The sequence below is a fragment of the Eublepharis macularius genome, chromosome 9, assembly GCF_028583425.1.
Source record: "Eublepharis macularius isolate TG4126 chromosome 9, MPM_Emac_v1.0, whole genome shotgun sequence".
Classification (NCBI taxonomy): Eukaryota; Metazoa; Chordata; class Lepidosauria; order Squamata; family Eublepharidae; genus Eublepharis; species Eublepharis macularius.
In genome coordinates this window covers 3729323-3751359 of record NC_072798.1, presented here as the reverse complement: position 1 = coordinate 3751359, position 22037 = coordinate 3729323, and the positions used below count along the sequence as shown (strand labels likewise).

Below are 22037 nucleotides of genomic sequence, written 5' to 3'. Positions count from 1 at the left end.
AAGGGGACATATATCAGAAGGGGACAGGATGCAATTAGCCGGGAGGCAACCAAAAGATTCCTTTGCTAGTAAATGTAAACATCTCCTTTTGGTGTGGAGTCAGTTTGCCGTGTTAGTTTGCAGCAGTAAAAGCGTCCAATTCCTATGTAGTATAAGCCTTCGATAACCACAGCTCTCCCTGCCAGATGCATCTGACAAAGAGAACTGTGGTCCCCGAAAGCCCACACCAGGCGTCACTGGGCTCCCCCAGACCCCACCTCTGTAAAGGAAATCTGTTACCTGTGGTAATGTGATAACCATTCATAGTCCCTATTCAGTCCCAGCTTGAAAGAGTCAAATTTGCATATGAATTCCAATTCAGCAGCTTTGGATTTTGTTTTGGAAAGGTTGTAACTTCCTTCAAAATAGATTGTAGTAAAATAAAAGGATTATGTCCCAATTATTTATAAAACATTTCCAGCTTTCCTTAAAGATCTCCTCTCTCTGTTGGCCTCTCCTTTAACCCAACTTTTAATTTGTTCATGATTACCATCCTGGTGCTTTGCCTTAGGAAGTTCCAGTACTTGGCATAAGTGAATCTGGTCGCCCCAATCCATATGACACAAAAGCCCTGCCTGTTTTTTGACTCCTGCTCTTTTCAAATGGGTTTTAGGATCCAAAATCAAATGGCATTTCAGCGTCAGATTTATTTCTGGAAGATGTCCTGTGTTCAATGGGACGTTTCTTTAGTGAAAGCCCATCAGTAACACAGTCAGTCCTCTCTGGAGGAAGATAACATTTTCAGTATGCAGCGGTATTGTTACTATTTTATAGGGATTTTAGAGAGCAATGCGAAGCAGCCTACTCAAATCATATTGAAGTCTACCTGACGTTCTTAGGATTACCCTGTAAAGGCCCGAGGTAACATTTTTGGCATTATTTTTCCTAAGAAAAATCAGAACTGCACAGTGGTACATGATGGTTATTCATGCACACAGAATGTGCTGCTTGCTCCAACTGTGTTGTGTCATATGTGCACATGCTTTCTTGCCTAGAGTCACATTCTGCAGTCTTACCATTTCTACACCACATTACGTTCAACGTATGGAGTGTTTTTCTACTTGCACTTATTTATCTCTTTCTGCTTCTGTCAACAGGCAAGCACACTGCATTTTTGGATTAAATTATGCAATCAATAACCAGGGTAAGCTGTCCTTTCTCAGCTGCAGGGGACAAAATGAAGAGAGACCTCTCATCCGCACTAAACTGAGGAGAAGCAGAAGTGACCTTAAAGAATTGCAACTTGAAACAGGTAACACTATTTTCGAGGTGGACTCCACCCACGGGGTCCTAATATTGTGAAAATGTGCCATCGAAATGGAAAAAGCCTTGCTACGTCCCAAGAGAGCAGTACAGTTTTCCAGGAGGTGATAGCACAGGATCCTATTAATTTAATTTATTGGATTTATACTCCGCCCTCCCCACATCAGCGGGCTCAGGGCGGATAACAACACAATTTAAAACATATTTAACTGTCATTAAAAAATTATAAAATTGATGCATCTTATCATTAAAATTACAGCTATGTAAATATTTTACACACACACACACACACACACACACACACAGAACAGAATATGAGGCAGCACATAATTTGATTTCGACGTTCCATACAGCAGTTCTTCCCAGAACAAATAAATAGAATATTAAAAGATGGACAACAACATTTACATAGGAGGGCATATGGTTTAACCCCTTCCCCCATCCTGGAGGGGCGGCACCGCCCAGTATCAACCATATGCCTGGTGGAACAACTCTGTCTTACAGGCCGGGCAAAATGTTAACAAGTCTCGCCGGGCCCTGGTCTCATGAGACAGAGCGTTCCACCAGGCTGGGGCCAAGACCGAAAAGGCCCTGGCCCTGGTCTACACCAGGCGGGCCTCCCTAGGGCCAGGGACCTTTAATAGATGTTTTTCACACGGACGAAGGGTCCTCTGGGGCTCATATGGGGAGAGACGGTCCCGCAGATACTTAGCATTCCAAAGCACTGGAAACATTGACTGACATCAGTTTCAACCACTTAGGTAATGCTGTATCACCAAATGGGGTGGGCCCTTCTGACAGCTCCTGGAGGAACGAACAAGCGTGGCCAGTTCTCTCGTTTCTGCGATGAACAAGCATGCCCGAAAACTTGCTTTGCACAGCACTTTGCTTTCTAATTGTGCAGAGGTATCAGAGATTGAGAGTTCGTTTGGAATTAATTAGAAAGGACAGGAGAACTTCAGACTGAGCCAAGGGCAATGGACCGCCACGAATGTCTTAAGCGCATCGTACTGTGTGGCCACCGACAATCTGGAGGGCAGGCTCTTGAAGACCCAACCTGACACTGTACGATCACACAGGTAGTGATAGAAACAGGTGAGGAAGAGCCCTATTCTAATCCCCTCGCCCAAGGCGGTTTGCTTTTCTCGCTGTTGCACGCATTATCTTTTAACTTTGGGTTCCTAGTCCTATTACAGTGTTCGTTGGCTCTTATGTTGTATGATTACATTTTCTTTCTTTCTTTATTCTGTAATGCTCCTGGAGTCTTGGGGAGCAAGGCAGGTTAAGCAAAATACACACTTCCTTCTGAGTCTCAAGAGCAAGATAGGGTGCCTCTTCGTAATGCTGAAATTCTGGGTTGCATGGCTGCTCCAAGCACAGCTCAGCGATGCCTGCTGGCCCTTATAATGGTCTGGCATCATCAGAAGCCAAACACCACACACTTGGCTGTACAACACCCTGGAATGATCAGCAGGGAAGAAAACTTGGCAGATGCGTTTGGCCCATTAGATAAGCTTCCTATTACACAACTCAACAGTTCCTGGAAAAAACAGCCCTTCCAGGGGATGCTTTTCCCTTATTAGCACATACACCTATTCAATAGAATTCTTCCATTTCCAGCTTCTTCCACCCAGCTAGAATCGCTGAGGGGTTGGCAGACGTCCTGGGCATGGGCAGGAACGGAACAGCACATCACCCCCAATTCCTTAAGCAAACCAGCTTCCGAAACGAAGAGATGCCCATCCTGGCTATGGCTGAAAAGATGGCCTCATGGGAGGATGCGGAGAACTTCACCAAAGAGAAGAGGGGCCGTCCAGGTAAACCACCTGTATCCTAACTCGGGGGAGCAGAAGCGCATGAGAGGGTCCCTTTGGTTATCTGCAAGAGAGGCCTTAAGAGTTATGCCTTACTGTTTGGGGATCAGGATGTGCACAGCCAGCAGAAAGGGTATGGGGAAGTGCTGTGCAGCTTTCTCTGGGAAAACTTGTCAGATTTTGTTAGGGGTAAAGAAACGGAGACATTCCCTCACCCTGGTTGTTGTGGGTTTTCCAGGCTGTATCGCCGTGGTCTTGGCATTGTAGTTCCTGACGTTTCGCCAGCAGCTGTGGCTGGCATCTTCAGAGGTGTAGCACCAAAAGACAGAGACCTCTCAGTGTCACAGTGATCTCTGTCGTTTGGTGCTACACCTCTGAAGATGCCAGCCACAGCTGCTGGCGAAATGTCAGGAACTACAATGCCAAGACCACGGCAATACAGCCCGGAAAACCCACAACAACCATCGTTCTCCGGCCGTGAAAGCCTTCGACAATACATTCCCTCACCCTGTTCCTCCGGTGGGGAACAGCTGGCTCACTTGAGCTACCTTCAACTTTCCTCTGCAAAGACACTGTCCAAAAAGGGCCGCTGATTAAGACTCTTGTCTTCCCCAAGACCCCAAATCATCCCCTCATCCTTGAGTGGGGCTTCTCCTTGGCAGCAAGGACTGATAAGAACCTCACATGATCGGAGCCAGCAACCTTGATAAGGGCGGCGTCAAGGTAGTGGCGAAAGTGACTGTTCTCTAGGGCAAAGGGCCGGAACGCAGCTGTGGTTTGCACAGATCGGAGGCAGGCAGGAACGGCTGCGTGCACGTGCGCATGTGAGTGCGTGCTCACGACTAGGCCTTGAGCCAAGGCCGCGTGCATCCCCCACGAAGCATCGTTTTTGTTCTTTCCATGGGGCAGCAGTTCAAATACTCATTCTGCCCTAACTTTTCAGGATTGCTATTGGTAAAGTTTGCACACCGATTTGAAGGTGAGGAAGGCTGGGGGCATCACTATGACCTACTCACACTAAGCGAGCTACAGAAGGCGCCACAAGTAGCTGCTCTGGGGAAACAGGGCCTTGGAAGCTCCTGGCAGAAGCCACAACCAGAGCCGGCAGGGACTGCCTCTAGGGCCACATACAGGTCCGCAAGCTTCCATCAACCAGGCGGCATCACCAGCTGCACTGAGCAATTCAGACCCAGCCTTCCTCCGTTGAATTATTCAAGCCCCTTCCATTACTTACCCAGATAAGGGAGGAACAGGAGCCAAGCAGACGGTGTTGCTTATAGAAACATTGCTGACTACCAGTGCATGTAAAATAAATCAACCCTTCTGCTCAGGGCCCCCTCTTTGAAGGCAGTTAGAGGTAGAGACTTCCCTCTTAACATTTCTGCTGCCCTGAGAGTCCTTTCCTGCAATAGATCCAGGAGTTGGCTGTGTTAGTCTGTAATAGTAAAATAGTAAAGAGTCCAGTAGCACCTTTAAGACTAGCCAACTTTGTTGCAGCCTAAGCTTTCGAGAGCCACAGCTCTCTTCGTCAGATGCATGCATCTGACGAAGAGAGCTGTGGCTCTCGAAAGCTTAGGCTGCAATAAAGTTGGCTAGTCTTAAAGGTGCTACTGGACTCTTTTACTACTTTCCTGCAATGTTACTAAACTCCTCTTCAGTGGTTTTCAAACCGTGTGTCTATTCCATAGCAGGCTCTTCTTTGCAGAAGAGGATTCTGGGACCGACGGCATCCTCCTTTCATACACCTTCTAGATGACTAACGAGGGGAATCTGGGTCCCTATTTCAGCATCTTGGATCCCAAAGAGTCGAAACCTCTGACCGTGATCATCTGCTTTCCAAAGGGATTTGTGGAGGAAGAGGAGGCTACTGTCGGCTAGAAAGTTTCTGCCAAAGACGGGAACAGGCTGGTAGAAAACCGTCCAGCTTTCCTTCTGCCCTGAGTCTACACTACTGAGAGGTGTGCCGCACCTGAGCTGCACGTTCATGCTGGCTGCCCTTTCCTGCTCTTCTGCCAAGGAGCAGCTGGCACAGGGTTCTCTGGTGGCTTCCTGCCCAGGCACTGCTCAAGGCCAGACCCTCCTGTTTCCCCACACAAAGCAGACTGCACATGTCCTGGTCATTTCTGGGGTTTTTTTGGCACAAGCACTCCCTTACTCAGGGGAGATGGTGGTTGCTTGGCCCCTTGGGCTCAGAGCCCAGGTTCTGGATTCACACACGCCACAGGATTCTTTCAGCCTTGATCCACAAGAACTAACAGGCTGGTTCAAGGTATATTGTTGACCAAGCAATGGTACAACTCACCCCATCATGAGACTGAGTCTCTTTACAGAAGACATCTGACATGTGAAGAACACGTGTCGGGAGATGCAGTAGTAGCCAGGAAGGGTAGTTTAAAATGACAGAGCCGGCAGCAGGGCAAAAGCTTTGCTATACACTGGAGCTGTGTGAAGGGGCTGGGAAATGCCAGAAGGGAAACTTCAGCCCATGATAACCTCTCCAGGTCCAAGCCTGGCTCTGGAAGGCAGCTCCAGCCCATTTCCATTCCTTGCTGCCCTCTGGTTGCCATCCTACACAGTTTTAGACTAGAGCGGTGAAATTGACAGAGCCTCTGGCGACGAAGATGAAATTGACGAACCCTCTGAGGAGTGATCTCAGCTGGCTCTGTCTTTTTAAACTATGCTTCCTGGCCTCTCCCTACACTTGACGAACATGCACTGAGGCGTCTGTCGTAGAGAGACTGTATCTCTGCTCGCCAGGTCTAAATCTTGACTTGGACTTAGTTAGCCGCCATGTGGGCCGAAGAGGGGATGAAAATCACCTTGTATATCACATGGCTGGGAGAGATCTGAGTCCCTTTGGCGTTTTAGTACCCCCCCTCCCCGCCACCCCAGTCACTTAAGTGACCTGGCTGGAGAAGTCGTGGGAGAAAAAAAGCTCCAAAAGGCCAATCTGGATTTTACCAGGTTTTATTTGTGTTTTTGAGATTACAGAGTCCTTATTGCTGCTCTAATACAATCACTCAGACATTAATATTTAAAACATCCTTTGAAAATATTATAATCTCATAAGTTTTTTCTTAAATGTCCTTACTGGAGAATTATGACATGAATTTTTTTTGTTTCCTGATCCGACATTCAGAACACAATTCGTTATTTTCCCTTAGGCAGGCTTTGTTTGCTGGTGTTTCCTATCGCTTCTCATCTTTAATATTCTTTAAAAACTTACATCAGAAAATAAAACATTACATTGTTTAAAATCAGAGATGATCACAGAATATGGCGATTCCAGATTGATTAGGAAAAGCAGAGCAAGTGAAAGAGCTTACATTTAAAAAAAAAGAAGCAGAACACGGAGTTTTAAAAAAATCAGGAGTTTAATAAAAGTTTCCCTGCTCTCCCCCAAAGATAAGGGGATCAGCACAAACAAGTTTACGAATGCAGACAGCGCCTTCTCCTGCTCTAACTAGTGACAAACCCTGGAACGGGTACAGGACCTCTCCCCCTCCACACATGCGCGGGGGCCCCTGTGCCCCCCTCCCCACTTCAGGCTGCGTGCCCCAAGGGGCACCAGAGTGGAATGGACATATTTCTTGCCTGGCGAAAGGGATGAAATTCTGTTCTGTTCTAACCAGAATGGCTTAACTCCAGAAAACGACCAGGATGCCTTGCAGCGCGAGATGACAGCTGTCAGTCTGGTACGCCCAGCTGAGCCGCTGGACGAGACCTGCCTCTCCCCCTAGCTTTGCACCAGTCTGCCTACAGACCCCACAGTGCTTGCTTGTTCCTCGGGCGAGGATGCAAGGGTTAACTACAAGGCTTCAAGACTGAATGCAGCCCCTTGGGTCGAGCAGTTCAGGTTAAACCAGGATACAGCTTGAGGATATTTTCCCCATGACAGCCAACCAACCAGCTACCAGACACACTGAACACCCTGCAAAAATGCATCTACCTGGTTCACAGCGGAAGGGACGCCGTGCTGCTTTTGGAAGCTCCGGGCCCCTGCTTCTCCAACACCTCCCTCTTCCGGTAACTTGCCTGGAACTAAGTCCTGCTCAGGTACTTTTTAACGCAGGCAAATTTTTGCAAGCTGCAGAGCCAAGCCTTAACCTGAGAACTTAAATTAAGCTCTACGAGCGCATGCAATCTACTGACACGCTGGAAATATGACAGCTTCCCTGGCAGCGCTGAAGACAGCGCAAGGAATAAGCTTCAGGTGAAAATACCGTCTGTCTCACAGTACGTTTGCAGCTGCCTCCAAAATGGCTGCAACCCGGCCAACGGCACCTCGGTCTCTTTTAAAGGCATTAACACGAGGAACAACCCATAACCCTCCCAACTGGGAGGCTGGCAAGTAAAGGAAGGCAAGAATTCCAGGAGGCCAAGCGGGGACACGCCAGCGTGTGAAACAAGATCATCAACATACATGCCCCTCTGGCCTTGTGCTTTAGTGAGAAGAGGCCATGGAGAGATTCTCCAGACTGGTGGGCTAAGGGCACCAGAGCAGGCGAGTTTCCAAAATTCAGCCTGGGAAACCCACCCCAAAAGACAACCTGCTACTTAACCTTGGACCGAAGAGGTGAAACCTGCAAGCTGACAGAAGGAGCAAACAGCTGCCTTTAAAGCTCAGCCTGCCAGCTGCTACCTATTCGCACCTACAGCCTTGTCCCCAACTATGCTCTACACACCTGTGGCAGCTGAGATGAGGGGACCTACAAGTTGACCACAGAAATGTTGGGGCCTTACAACCGGAGTCACGCCACTATGGTGTTCAACACGGGCAGATCCCGCTGGTTCAGAGGGAAAGGCAAGCTCGCCCTGACCGAACACGTTTGGAGAACACTTTGCTTTAGGTTTTCCAGCATATTCCTTACAGAGAAACCCAAGTCACCTGTGCAAATCTCAGTGGAAGATTTGCAACCTTTTCATAACTAGATCCAGAGGAATTAGCCGTGTTAGTCTGTAGTAGCAAAATCAAAGAGAGTCCAGTAGCACCTTTAAGACTAACCAATTTTATTGTAGCATAAGCTTTCGAGAATCACAGCTCTCTTCGTCAGATGCATGCATGCATGCATCTGACGAAGAGAGCTGTGATTCTCGAAAGCTTATGCTACAATAAAATTGGTTAGTCTTAAAGGTGCTACTGGACTCTTTTTGATTTTCATAACTAGACATCCTTGTTCCCCGCCTGCTAGGATACATTTTTGGGTGCCAGGGGGACAGTGTGGCTGAGGGCAGGGTTGAATCTTAAGTTGCACACACAAGTCCTCAGTCTTTATTGGAGTAAATCTGTGGCAGTAATCCCTTGTGCCCAAGCAGAGAGGCTCCCGTACAGACTCCAGAGTGAAAAAAGTGGCTGCGAACTGTACTCAAAAAAGGAAAGCGATTATCAAAATGGTTTTTTAAAAAGTAAGCACACAAACAAACGTTGCATTCAACACAACCAGACAGCTCAATCCATCCTCTTCCTATACAGGCCATGGATGGGATTAAACATCACAAAATATGGTTGTAGATTCACAATTGTATGAAGGACAGCAAGGCAAGCCTTTGTACTGCCGCGGTCCCCAGGAACAGCAAGAGACTGAGACTAGCCTTTTCTACTGAATGGATGAAGAAGGGTGCGTCTAGACCACCGGGGATTTATTGGCAGGAAACTGCAGCCCACAGGAATGATTGCAACTGGTCAGTTTATGCTCCATTATCAGCTGCTTTCCCTCCCATGCAACATCCTGGGCCTTAAAATACTTTTTGTCAGCTGTATCTCCTCCCACCCCCACGGCGGGAACTTTTGCTTTTTGTTTTCCAACTGCCACCTCATGTTGAATCTGTACTAGGGCATCCGCATGTGCCCAGACCCCTGGAGGATTTTATTTGATTGCTGTTTTTAGCAGGAGCCAAAAGATTTCACAACAGAGCTCCTTCCAGGACCCTCTTCAAGGTTCCTCCCTTTCCAATTTGCTGGCAAATTACATTGATTAAGGCTGGTGCAGAGACACGGGCCCAACTGGGCTTAGCTCAAGAGTGTTCACAAATATATACAGAAAATCTGAGCCTCCGATTCCAGGAAGAAGAAACAAGCATGTTCAGAATATTTGCAACTATTACCGGGGGCAGGGGGGGGAGGGCACACGGAACCAGAAGAAAATGACTTGCCGGTTACTCATCTGCCCCGTCCGGAGGAGATTTCTAAACCTGTCAGGTACAACGAAAGGGCTTTGCCAAGGATTCAGTCAGGCAACCAATTCCCCACCCCCCCTTTAAGATCTTGTTAACAAGAACTAGTAGCGCAGGCACAGAGGCAATACAACATGCCGGCAACGGGGAGGAGATGAGAGGGGCACTGGATAAATCTTGCAGCGGTGCGAAAAGCTCTCTCGTGAAATGCCATACAACAATTTCCCTGCATTTTGGAGTGCACATCCAGGTCATTCTACACCCAGTGGGGAGGCACAGCTCCAGCACGACACGATCTGCGAGGGAAGTTATCCCCAGATGGTGCCAGCATCTGTCACAAACTCCAGTGACCAAAAGACGTGCCTGCTCCATTTGCAGCACAGATCGACTCCACTTTTGTGAACTAGATCTGCTTTTCTATTATTTTGGGCCGATAGAATTCTTGGGTCACGTTTGCAGGTGACAGAGACACCAGTTAAAAAGTGGCTAAGCCAGCCAAGGGAGGCTTGGACACTTCCTAAGACCACACATGCGTGTCTGGCCCCCCATTCTCCACCCCTCCAGCACACGAGGAAGACTCTAGGCCAAGAAGGTCCACCGGAGAGCACAGATTGGCTGCCCTGATCTGCAGCTCTGCATGAAGGTTTACAAGCTTTGCCTTCGAGGAGGAGCCCATGAAACATAAGCAGAGGCTGCCCACAGGAGGGGCGTCTGGCTGACCGGAGCTCATGGCGCCCTAACTAAAGCATCACTTTGGTAGGTTTGGAAGAGGATGGGGCTAGGCAAGAGTCGCACACAAATGGTTGCAGAGCTTGGGCTGTGGTTTCCTGCAAATGGTGCCTGCTCCACAGACACCAACGGGACATCATCGGTGGCCCCCTTCCCCTTGCACGAGCAGCTAAAATTCAGAACAAGTTTCCCTGCCCTGAGGCTGGAAGAGGCTTAAGCAGCGACTGGAACCCTATCAAGCCTTGGAGACATTTTAGAAGCAGCAGCTCCGCAATCCCCTGCCAATCTGTCCTCGTTCTCCTGACTGCCGTAGCACAGAAACTTTAGAAAGGAAGGAAACCAAGAGTGATGAGCGCCTCTGTCCTGGCTGCCTGCTTTTACCCGTTCTTGCGATACATGGGTTTAGAATACAGCGACAAACAAATTGCGTGAAGCTGACAAAATCTGCAGTCAAATTCGTTTGGCCGATCAATCTCTCGCCTCCCACCCCCATCGCTTTCCACCCCGCCCCAGCCCTTCAAAAACCCAAAGTCCATCATCTCACAGTCCCCCTGGCAATTTGAAAAACACCATTGGCAGAGGCCGCATTTACAGAATTCTAGTTTAATAAATAAATAACCTAACACACTGTGTACTACAGGAGCACGCCCGTTTCTAACTTCAGGCGTTTGGTGGGGTGCTGGTTGTCCTGTACAGAAATGGAGAGAGGCCCTGGGCTCCGGTTCCTCGTCTTCCTTCCGGCTTCAGCCACAGGAAATTAATACCTGTAGGGGGGAAAAATCAAATGCATGACTGAGAGACCAAACACACCCTTCAGAACCGGATGGCTTAAAGGGAGAGGAGCACGCATGCAGCCGACACTTTTAGCTGGGGATCCCACAGACCCATTCCACTAGCGGAGACACGTTCCTCAGATGGTGGGAGCGATCCCTGATGCCAGTAAGACGCTCATTTCAAGCACCTAGCATCAGGAAAGTGCTCCTACTGCGGGAGGAAAGGGCCTCTACAGGATCCAGTCCAACATTTCTGATCTCTTCTCCCACACACTTCCTAGTAGACCTAAAGAGATCGAACACTTCACTGTAGCGTAGACATTTTCCCTGTTGCTGGCAGCCAAGATGGAAACATGCACATTAGATAAGCAAGAGGGATTACGGAAGGGAAGTCCGTTAGTGGCAGCCTTGGCTTCTATGTTTTGTTTGTTGGCCACTGAGACTCTCTACAGGAGACATCTGACACATGAAGAGCACGTGTTGGGAGATGCTGTGTTAGCCGGGAAGGGTAGTTTAAAAAGACAGAGCCGGAGGCAGGGCAAAGTCTTTGCTCTACACTGGAGCTGTGTAGAATTCGGAATTCTTTTCGAAATTCAACTTCACTCTAAATTATCTCCCGGGCAAAACTAACTTTTTGGCGGACGCCCTATCGCGCATGCCCCAACATAGGAGCAAACGGGCGGAGACGATCGACACGGTCTTCTCGCCTAAGCAACTTGGGGGCGTGGTGACTACTCGCAGCCGCGCCAAGCAACCCCTCCCAGCCAACCAGGAATGGAAATCGAAACTTAAAGCTGAAATAGAGAAGGAGGGGGATAAAGCTCCGCGGAGCAAACTGACCCAATCCCCACAAGGGGATTGGTTAGCCGGGGGCAAGTTGTATGTCCCAGACAGCCTCAGACTGGAAATTTTGCAGCGCTGTCATGATGCTCCCACTGCTGGACATTATGGGTATCTAAAAACTTTGCATCTCGTCCAAAGACAATTCTGGTGGCCGGGCATGCGCAAAGACATTTCCCAATACGTTAGTTCCTGTCCTGTTTGCCTCAGCGCCAAAACCAGAAAAGGGAAGCCTCCGGGTCTCCTGCAACCATTGGAAACGCCAAACAGACCCTGGGACGTAATATCCATGGATTTTATTACTGATCTACCTATCTCAAAAGGACATAATTGTATTTTAGTGGTGGTAGATCTGTTCTCCAAACAAGCACATTTTATCCCCTGTACTGCTATACCCTCCGCGCGGAAGCTAGCGGATCTGTTTTTAAAACACATCGTGAAATTACATTCTTTTCCGTCCAAGGTGATTTCGGATCGCGGCGGACAGTTCGTTGCCAACTTCTGGCGGGAGCTTTTGAAAATGTTGAATATTGAACAAGGCATCAGTTCAAGCCACCACCCACAAACCGACGGACAATCCGAAAAGACTAACCAAATTTTAGAACAATTCCTTCGTTGCTACATTAATTTTCAACAAGATAATTGGGTGGACCTTCTCCCCCTAGCCGAATTCTCCTATAACAACAGTGTACACGCTTCAACGGGAGAGGCTCCATTCAAAATTGTGTACGGGACTCACTTCGATCCCTTCCCGTTAGACGCACCCCCTCTCCATTCCTCTAAACTGCCAGATGTATCTTCATGGTGGGGGGAGGCGGCGCAGCAGTGGACTCTTATTAAGAAACACCTTGAAAAAGCCAAACTGGATTACAAAAAATACGCAGATCGCCATCGTGTGGCCGAATGGGAATTACAACCTGGAGATCATGTGTATATTTCCACAAAAAACCTAAAGCTAGCTCAAACCAGCCGCAAACTCGCTCTAAAATTCCTGGGACCTTTTCCTGTGCGCAAAATAATAAATAAAGTAACTGTTGCTGCAACTTTGCCTAAAAACCTGCGCCATGTGCATGATACGTTCCACGTCAGCCTTCTAAAGAGAGCTCCCACCGACAACAAATGGCACATCAAAGCTCCACCCATTCCAACTTTGATTGACGACCAAATACACTATGAGGTACAACAAATCTTGGACTCTAAGCTCAAGCGAAACCAACTTTTTTACCTCATTCGCTGGAAGGACTTTGATTCTGGTTACGATGAATGGGTGCACTCTGCACATGTTCATGCTCCTAGATTAACCAAAGCTTTTCATACTCGCTATCCATATAAGCCAGGGGGGGATCTATTTTAAGGGGGGCAGAATGTCAGGTCCAGGATGTATCTAAACTGTACTGACTCCATTTTCTAATGCTTCTAGTGTTTAAGTGCTTTCTCCCCAGGTGCACCAGTTCCCAGGCAGCCTTCCCACCAGAGGAGATTGTTGTGTCTAACACCGTTCCACCAAGCATTGGCCTTGAAGGAGAGCAGCTTCCCAGGACTGAAAGATGTTGTTTTGAGAACTGTGGGGGGAGGCTGTTCCAGATGGGTATTGTTACTCTGTATCCTATGCTTGCTCTTCATTGGTAACAATGATCATGTACCATCCTGAGTCTCCTATTCAGGACAGTGGACTATAATGGACCTTTTCTGCAATAAAACTTCCTTTGCCAGACACTGGACTTATTCTTGCTTCTAAAGGGAACCTTGCAGAGAGTGCCTTATCTAGCCACAGTCTGACAGTGTGAAGGGGCTGTGCAATGCCAGAAGGGAAACTTCAGCCCATTAGAACCTCTCCGGGTCCAAGCTCGGCTCTGGAAGGCCAGCTCCAGCCCATTTCCATTCTTCGTTGCCCTCTGGTTGAGATCCCACACAGTTTTAGACTGGAGAGGTGAAATTGACAGAACCTTTGGGAGGCGAAGATAAAGTTGACAAACCCTCTGAGGAGTGATCTCTACCGGCTCTATCTTTTAAAACTATGCTTCCCGGCTAACATTGTGTCTCCCGGCACTGGATGAGCATGCGCTGAGGTGTCTCGGGTAGAGAGACTCTGAGTGAAGTAGGATACTGGAGCACGTGGACCGCTGGCCTGATCTAGCAGGGCGCCTCTTACGTTCGGTCACAGCTGAAGGGGGGAGCCATAGGAAGAGAGAATGCAGGGAACAAGGTGCTCTGTATTCATTATGACCCCCGTTAGCCTTTGGCAGCTGGCTCAGCACCTGCAAGCTGTGGAGGCTGTTCATTGGACTGGCTTTCGCTTGCCTCCCACCCCGAGTGAGAAGTCCATCATCTGCCAGGGGATACTGCCTAATCTTCAGCTTAAATGACAATCCTGCTCATTCATTCTGACAAGCGTCTTGCAAATTTGGAACACAGGACCTCCACTTGTAATTCTCCTCTCAAGGCGTAAAGGAGTTCTGCTTTACTGCCCGTTCACACAACCCTATGAGTTTAGCCACCGTGCAACCTACAGTCCAGCCAATTTTGACTTCAAGACAACCCGCAGTGATCCAGCACACGGCACACTGTGCATCCAGACAAGAGGGGGATGAGAGCATGTCTGCTGCCCCTTGGGTGCCCCTTATCCAAGCTGCTGACTGCCCCGTTCACAAAGTTCTGATAACCAAAGGACACTTTTCCTGAATTAAACTGGGAGGCACGCTCAACTTCTGTGAATGAAAAGGCTCCTTTTTAGTGCTTAGAAATCAAGAGACCATTCTATCCCCTCTAATTCTAGGCCTGTCACTGATAAGCAAATGCCTCCGGTTTGGAAAAAGGGCCAAGTCAGAGCAAGGGGGCCCCAAAGAAAGGCAACGGGCAGCCTCTTCCGAGAGTAGTTCATGAATGAATGATCCATGCACACACGAGGCAGAGATGCTGCAGTATCACCAGCTGCCAGCAGGGACTGGCTAGAGGGGGCAAGGCCAGAGCTGCGGCTCATACAGGCACGTAACACGCAGACAACACTGAGCACCTTTCATCTTCGCCCACCAGCGTGACCTGGCCGACAGATACCATCATCCAATCTCAGCAGGGCTTGCCCCGTAGAAGCCCCCAGGGAAGTCTGCCCCTTCGCTTCTCTCGTCTTTTAAAAGGGTGGGGGAGGTACCTGTAGTAGTTTGGTTTGAAAGGCCCGTTTTTGTTTAGTCCCAAGTATTTTGCTTGCTCGTCTGTAAGTTCCGTCAGGTGCGCGTCGAATGTTGGGAGATGAAGGCTGGCCACGTACTCGTCTGAAGGGGAATAAGAGCACCACCGGGTGAGCGTGGGTTCAGCAAGGCCCTGAACTGCCTGCCCCTTAACTACATTGCTGGGAGGGGAGGAAGCTTCAAGTTCAGCAGCAACACTCCAACCAACCCCCTGACGGAAGAGTCCACTGTTCGCTCCACTCCTCCCTCCGCCGGATCCCCACCGAAGGCATTGCCGTGACCAGCCCTGCAGCCTCCGTGGCCGAGACTCCGTGGCCGAGATCGTTCCCATTGCCCTAGAGGGTAATGGACTGACCATCACAGACAGCTGCTGCCCCCAACTAAGGGCTGCCCATTCATCCCACTGGCCAGCCCAAGCCACGCCCCTCTGGCATGCTGCAGGGCTTGGTGGTGGTGCGGGCCCAGCGTGGGATGCCCGTCTCCTCCCACGCTTCTAGCGGCTGCGGGCCAGCCAAGCCCTCCCTTCTGAGCAGTCGGCTTGGCTCGATAACCGGCCCCGACTGAAGAGGAGACCTGCAGCACCATCCTGCTCTGCTTGGCAGGTTCGGAGACACTGGGCTGGGTGTGGCAGCAGGAAGAATGCCCAGCTAGAGGGAGGCTACGTGGTTTTGCAGATCAGCGCCAAAGGGAAAGCCGATCCCCCTTGCCTGGCCCAGCATTAAAGCAACAACATGTGAACCTGAGCCATAAAAAACAGACCCGTGTGGGCTTGCAATTTGCTGCAGTCCCTGGGCGAGCACCCAAGAGGCAAAACTTAAGTGGTGCATGTTCTGGCATCCGGGCTAAGAGCAGCCGCCAGTTCCAGCACCATCCTAGGGCTTAGGAGGGTCTCAGACTGGCTGCTGTCCTGCGAGCCCAATTCAGTAATGCCAAGGCTACAGGACTAGCAACTTGCTTTTGTGGCCTGGGCAATGTATGGTGCAGGAAGCCACGGAAGCAGTGTGGTCGTTGGCACTGCTGATCTCCCAGGCTCGGGGATGCAAGACGACTGATGGGGGTCAAGGAATCGCTCCCAAGGCAGTCGGACAGTGAGTGCGGGCCACGAAGTAGGCGAGGACTGAAAACTCACCCATTTTTTTAGGCAGAAGATACACATCCTGTTTGTAACGTCCTTCTGGGGCATTGTACAGTTCTATCAAGGCGAGCGCCTGGAAACCAAACCAAACAAAAACCAGGCCCCGTTAAGCCAACACACCACGCGCAGAGCCAGCCACACTGCTGCAGCTTCTACAACACCCAACGCAATTCCTAGCCAGACTTCCTTTTAATAGAAGAAACCGAATCAGAAGGCAGTAGGAGCACCTCCATCCAGTTCCGCACTGTTCCCCAAAACAGAATTTTCTGCTCATCTCCCACAAGGTGAACCCATGCACTGGAGGATATCATTCCAGATGCCTCAAGCAAGCAAGGCAAGCTGCAGATGAAAACCAGCAGGTTGCCTGTATCTAGACTTGCAAGAAAAAGTTCCTTGGCAGCTTCAGGAACAGCCACAACAAAAGGGAAGTGTGCTCCAAACACCGAACTCCTCCACACTCCTGGGAAATTTTACCAGCTTACAGGTCTGTTCCACCTAGGATGGCATCTAACGGTGAAAATCCTCGGCCTCCCAGAATATGGGGGGCCCTGGCACCCTCAAAAGGACAGGGAGCCCAAAATTCCCCCGTGATGCCTTTGTGAGAGTGCCCATACAAAATGGACACAGAGTTGTTGTTCGGGCTTTGCGAACCTGGGAACCACCTGGCCTGGCTCCCTCTAGAGGTGCCCTCTGCTGCAGAGGTGGCCGCTCTTCAAGAGCACTTGGGTCTGATCCAGTGCATCAAGCCCCTCTCTCCCACCTCCCACTCACCTGGGTGGTGGCCGTGATGGAGAGCACAAAGGTAGGGACTGTGGAACAGCTCAGGTTCAAGAGGCGGCCCTGAAAGACAAAGATGGCCTTAGGTTTAGCACCCTCTTCTGACCTGTGCAGGATGTCTGCAGGGGCCCTCAAATGCCAACGGAGCACCGAGAGAGGAAGCAGCGGGAGCAAGCTCCAAGGAAGCAGATTTAGTTAGTGCAGGTTGTCGGGCTTCTTGCCCTAGGGAAGAAGATCACCCCATCAGCATGCGGATGGCACCCGCCCGTCCCCCCCAATAATGGCCTGAGTCAGAATGGCAGGCCGGTCTGTGGAAGTGGCCTCCAGTCCCGGGAAGCCCTCACCTCTGCCAGCAGCACTATCCTCTTCCCGTCAGGCCAGATGACGTGGTCGACTTGAGACCTCACCCGTTCCCACGTCAGCTCAGGGGTACGCAAGCTTGCCTGGAAGACAGCGTTTGGACCTCATAAATTAGCACAGTGACTGTGCAAACTCTCGCAGACAGTGGAAGAGTTCAGGCCTTCACAGGAGACAGCCCCTGGGTTTACTGGACTAGTCGGTAGCAACTGCATCGGCCAAGAATCTTCCAGGGGTCCCTCTCTGCTTCATCAGCAAACGGTGGAAGGAACCCAGCTCGGGGGTATCAGATGGGCAGAAATGCCTGCCGCCCTGACTCCCATACTCGCAACCTCTGCAGCAGGAGGAGGGTCACCATCCACCCAGGGGCAGCAGCTAACCAACAAAGTTAGGAAGGATTCACAGCCTCTCCAGCTGGGGGAAAGTTCTCACTGGAACGCTATGGATTTAAGTTCTAGCTAACACCTCCACCTGTTACGGCTCTTGCACTGGAGGCCCTTCTTCATACCATGATGGCCTTATCCAGTCTCCTCCTGCTGTCGCACAACTGTGCTGGGCTTTTCCATCAGAGAAGAGGATGGATTCCTGCTTTGTAAGGCGGCCCTTTTTGCAATGTGACAACTGCAGCCTGGAATGACGACTGCAACGCAGACGGACAAGGGGGAATCCACCCCCATCTTGGCAAGTCTTCTGGACGGAAGCCAGAAGTGCAGCCTGGCGCACACCCTCGCTAGCTTTTGGCACAGTCGGGGCAGGTCTGCCCGCACAGCTAGGTGACTGCCTGAAGGGACAGCTGCATGCCACCCTGAAATGCAACTGTGCCAGAGGCTCTGGGCGCAGCCTTTCATCACACTGCACAGCCCTTGAGACGGCAGAGTATCCCCGGCCAGCAGCAGTTTGAGCCCCTCAGTCAGAGAGATCTGGGCATCACCTCAGGAAAGCACAGAGGCACAGCCAGACATTTTTCGACAGAGGAAGGACGAAAAGTTTCCAGCTCTTCTGCTGACACCCTTCTGCACAGGGAGGTCTGCTCCAAGGGCGGCTCTTAAGAGTCCAGCACTGTTTGCCACCAGCTGTTTACTGCAAGGGTTGCTCAGCAACTGGCCCCAGATTGGCACTTTGGAGGACGCCCCGACAGGTGGGTGAGCCACCCTGCTTCTCTCCCTTGCCCACTTTGGACAGGCCAGGCCGATGCTTCCTGGTCTCCCAAGGAAGGGCACTGACACCTGCAGCTGGGCTATTTGGCGAAGGCCATCGAACTCCCTCGTCCATCTTTGCTGGCGAGAGGATGAAGCGAGAGGGACACGCTTGGGCCACGGACGCTCTCACAGGGGATTCTGCACTGTGCTTTCTTTAGAAATGGGACCGGAACTCTCTTCCAACAGCACTGGCCTGACCTGCACGGTGTTCAAATGTTAACACTCCTGCTTTCTAGAATCCCTCTCCAGCCCCCAGCCCCCATTTCTAGTTCAGAACAGGACTGGCCCGTAGGAAGATGACGCCGAGGTGTAGTTCTTCACAGCACCCCCCACCCGCCCTGGGATGTTCCCAAAGCCGCTTCTGAGGCTGTCCTCCAAATTCAGAATCTTCCCATATTGCTAATATTTCATTGCATTACAGGAAGCTGGGAGAGGACAGAGAACCATTCGCTAACCCTCCCCCAGTTCTTACCACGTCAATTTCCGTGTTGGAATGCCCCATGTTACAAACAATACAGCTGTTCTTCATCCTGTCCAGATGCTCTCTGGTCACGACGTTTTTGTTACCTAGAAAAGGAAGGGAGGACAAACATTAGATAGGGTTGAACATACCTGCAGCTCCGTCGGCTGGCCTGCACATGCGCAGCCCCATGTGTGCCTGCACAGAAGAACGACGATGAACCTCCGTTCTTAATAACAACAGCAGGCGCGCTCCACTGGCCAGATCAGCTGTACAAGCCCCTCCGAAACGCATGGGAGTGGGGCCCTGTGCACTCTCCAAAGTACGCCACTCCCAATGGCTGCCCTGCAACAGGGCCGGCAAACATGCCTGTGCTATCCTACACCCCACAGCAGAATCACACTCACACACACACCTGTGCAGGTGATGACAATGTCCACTTGCCGAATCACTTCGTTGAGTTTCACAAGCCGGAAGCCATCCATGCTGTGAGACAAAGACAAACAGAGCTATGGAAACCTGGGAGATGGGCCGAGAAGCCACCCCGTCCCACCAACCCCACTGGTGAGCCTCCACTTGGCGGCTGAGGACTGGGCCCCACCAATGCACCACCCTTCAGGCTGAGCTGGATGAGTGCCTGACAAACATATTACAGGACGGGATGGTACGAACTCTTCGCCCATTTGCTACTACGCAGATTATTGCCACACAGGGGGGAAACAGGCACCAGAAGCAGGCCTTTGGTTTTACTGCAGCAGGAGGCTTTCCTGGTGGCTTAAGCAGACAAAAGACTGGAAGAGGCACAGGACTTGGTAGAATCAAGATGGCGGCCACAAGATGTGGCAAGAGCCAGGGACTGAAGCGGAGTCCAGCGACGGTGATTCAGGCTCCCTCCTTAGCAGGGAAAAGGGCTCAAGACACACCTATTCTACCAAGCCTTTTGCCAGGCCAAGGCTGCTGGGCGGCTTCTGACAAAAATTAATTTTTTGCCAGCCGCTACAGCTGAGGTCACTGCTCTTTTATTGCAGTAGTTTTACCACTGGGCAAGCTGCCCTGCGGAAATGTTTTTCTGCCTAAAAGTGGGATATCAGTGTTTTAACTATATTAAGATAAACGTTAGCACTGAATACAAAAGGGGGCCTGCATATGCAGAGGAAGCGTGCCTCTGAATACCGGGGGAGAAGGGAACAGCAGGGCAAGATCACTGCACTTATGCCCGGCCTGTGGATTTCCTCTAACGGGCGGCTGCTTGGCTGAGGATGGAGCTGGACTAAATGGTCTGCCCCAGCAGGGCTTCTCACTCACCACCCTTGGCACGTGCCCTTGTACACGAAACACAGAAGCTCTGCCTTTGTTTAGAAAATGCCTTATAGAAAGAGCACTGCAGCTTACGGAGAGGGGATTTTGATACTCAAGCCCACCTGCTCAACCATCTCTAATTCACGGGATGTGCCCAACAGCACGTGGTTTCCTGTTCAGGATCGATCCCCCTCCCTTCTTTCCCAACAGTGCTGGCAATAGCCATGGCTGGGTGCTCCTGACCCTTGGTTGACTGTAGGTGCGACAGGCAAAGCACATTCTGGAAAAAGGTGGCTGGGCGCCCTCCGGTCCCGTGGATGAAATGGCTTTAAGTCCTTACCAGGCTTGGAGGGCACAAATTGGGTCAATCTCCGTGACGTACACGATGGAGCCCATGGCCTTCAGAGCAGCGCAACAGCCCTTCCCAACCTGCGGCAGGAGAGCAGAAGGTAAAGAATGGGGCATAAGGGCTTTCAGCGGCACCATGGCTGACCTTGTTCTGATGGGTGGGAGGGGAAGGGCCAAATCAGCTGTCCTGGGTGTGGGAACCTGGCACCATCAATGGCTGGGGAAAGGGTAACAGAAGGGAGTCCCAGTACAGGATCCACAGACAATGGTGGAGAAATGACTAGGAGAAGCTCTGGCGTGTCAAGGCACCATATGAATGCACAAGGACCAACAGGCCAAGCTAAGCAAGAAGCTTCCCTGTAGAAGCCTCTCCCTTGGGGAGGGGAGGGGAAGGGGCTCCCTCTTATCCCACAGAGAACTGGCAAGCTCCGTGGCGCTCACAGCCCACCCTAAAGAGCAGCGAGGCTGAAAGATGCCAAGAAAGAATGTGCAGGCACTGCTGCTGCATGGGACTCGCGAAGTGCAGATGGGCTGCTTGGGTGCAAATCAATTCAGTGTACTGCATGTGCCTAAGTGTCGCATCCCACATGCTACCTTCAGACCCGCAGTACCTTAATTTCCTATATGACTTCTTCCCACACTTTAGCTTACAAGATAGTAAAGAGTCCAGTAGAACCTTTAAGACTAACCAATTTTATTGTAGCGTAAGCTTTCGAGAGCCACAGCTCTGTCAGATGCATCGTCAGCTTTCTAGAACCACAGCTCTCTTCGTCAGAAAGCTCTTCTCGAAAGCTGTTGATGCATCTGATGAAGAGAGCTGTGGTTCTCAAAAGCTGATGATGCCTCTGATGAAGACAGCTGTGGTTCTCGAAAGCTGATGATGCCTCTGACGAAGAGATCTCTGGCTCTCGAAAGTTCATGCTACAATAAGGTTGGTTACTCTTAAAGGTACTACTGGACTCTTTACTATTTTGCTACTACAGACTAACACAGTTAACTCTGGATTTAGCTCACAGCCAAAGCATACTCCAGAGCCACAGAGGCAGTTCCCAGGGGAGCAGGTCACGCTTTCAAGCCTGGCCCTATCTGACCACAGCTGAGCAGCATTAGCGCTGCATAAGCTCCTTGGTCGTCTTTACTCACTTCCCACCCCACAAAGACTTCAAAGTCTCAGCCGACTCAAAGAGCCTCAGCTGTGCAGTGGCGCAGGGGCTGATTGGGACAAGCTGTGCTCTGGGGGATTAAGAGTCCCACGCCAGACCGCCTGACGCTTGCTCCGAGCTGGCCCCAAAATGCATTTGTGGTTTCCCACAGACCAATACCCCTTGCTGGAATGGCGGCTAGTTTAATTTTTTACACAAACACACACACAATTTACAGTCTGCCTTTCTCACTGAGACTCAAGGCAGATTACACGGTGTAAGTCAACATGATCAATAGGACAAGGCATCTAATAAGTAATGCAATAAGGTTAGGATTCCAAAAACTTAAAACAGAGCAAGGAAGTGTTAGACATGATATGTCAAAAACCGCAGAAAGTGGTATTACAAAAGCAGAAAAGAACACTGAAGAGCAGGGTGCTACTGTTCCACCCTCTAAGGTCTCCAAAACTGGTTCACAAGACAACAACAACATTCGATTTATA

General features: G+C 50.4%; 1 protein-coding gene across 1 annotated transcript in view; it reads right to left on the bottom strand.

Moving 5' to 3' along the window:
- Positions 1 to 8249: 8249 nt before the first annotated feature.
- AHCYL2 (adenosylhomocysteinase like 2) overlaps positions 8250 to 22037 on the bottom strand; it is a 123336-nt gene continuing 109548 nt past the window's right edge. The window contains exons 10-17 of the mRNA XM_054988184.1: positions 20385 to 20473; positions 19161 to 19231; positions 18758 to 18852; positions 17074 to 17172; positions 16724 to 16792; positions 15947 to 16025; positions 14781 to 14901; positions 8250 to 10783 (exon numbers count right to left, since the gene is read on the bottom strand). Coding sequence (XP_054844159.1) covers positions 10777 to 10783; positions 14781 to 14901; positions 15947 to 16025; positions 16724 to 16792; positions 17074 to 17172; positions 18758 to 18852; positions 19161 to 19231; positions 20385 to 20473 — 630 coding nt within the window. The 3' untranslated portion in view covers positions 8250 to 10776. The remainder of the gene's footprint in view (positions 10784 to 14780; positions 14902 to 15946; positions 16026 to 16723; positions 16793 to 17073; positions 17173 to 18757; positions 18853 to 19160; positions 19232 to 20384; positions 20474 to 22037) is intronic.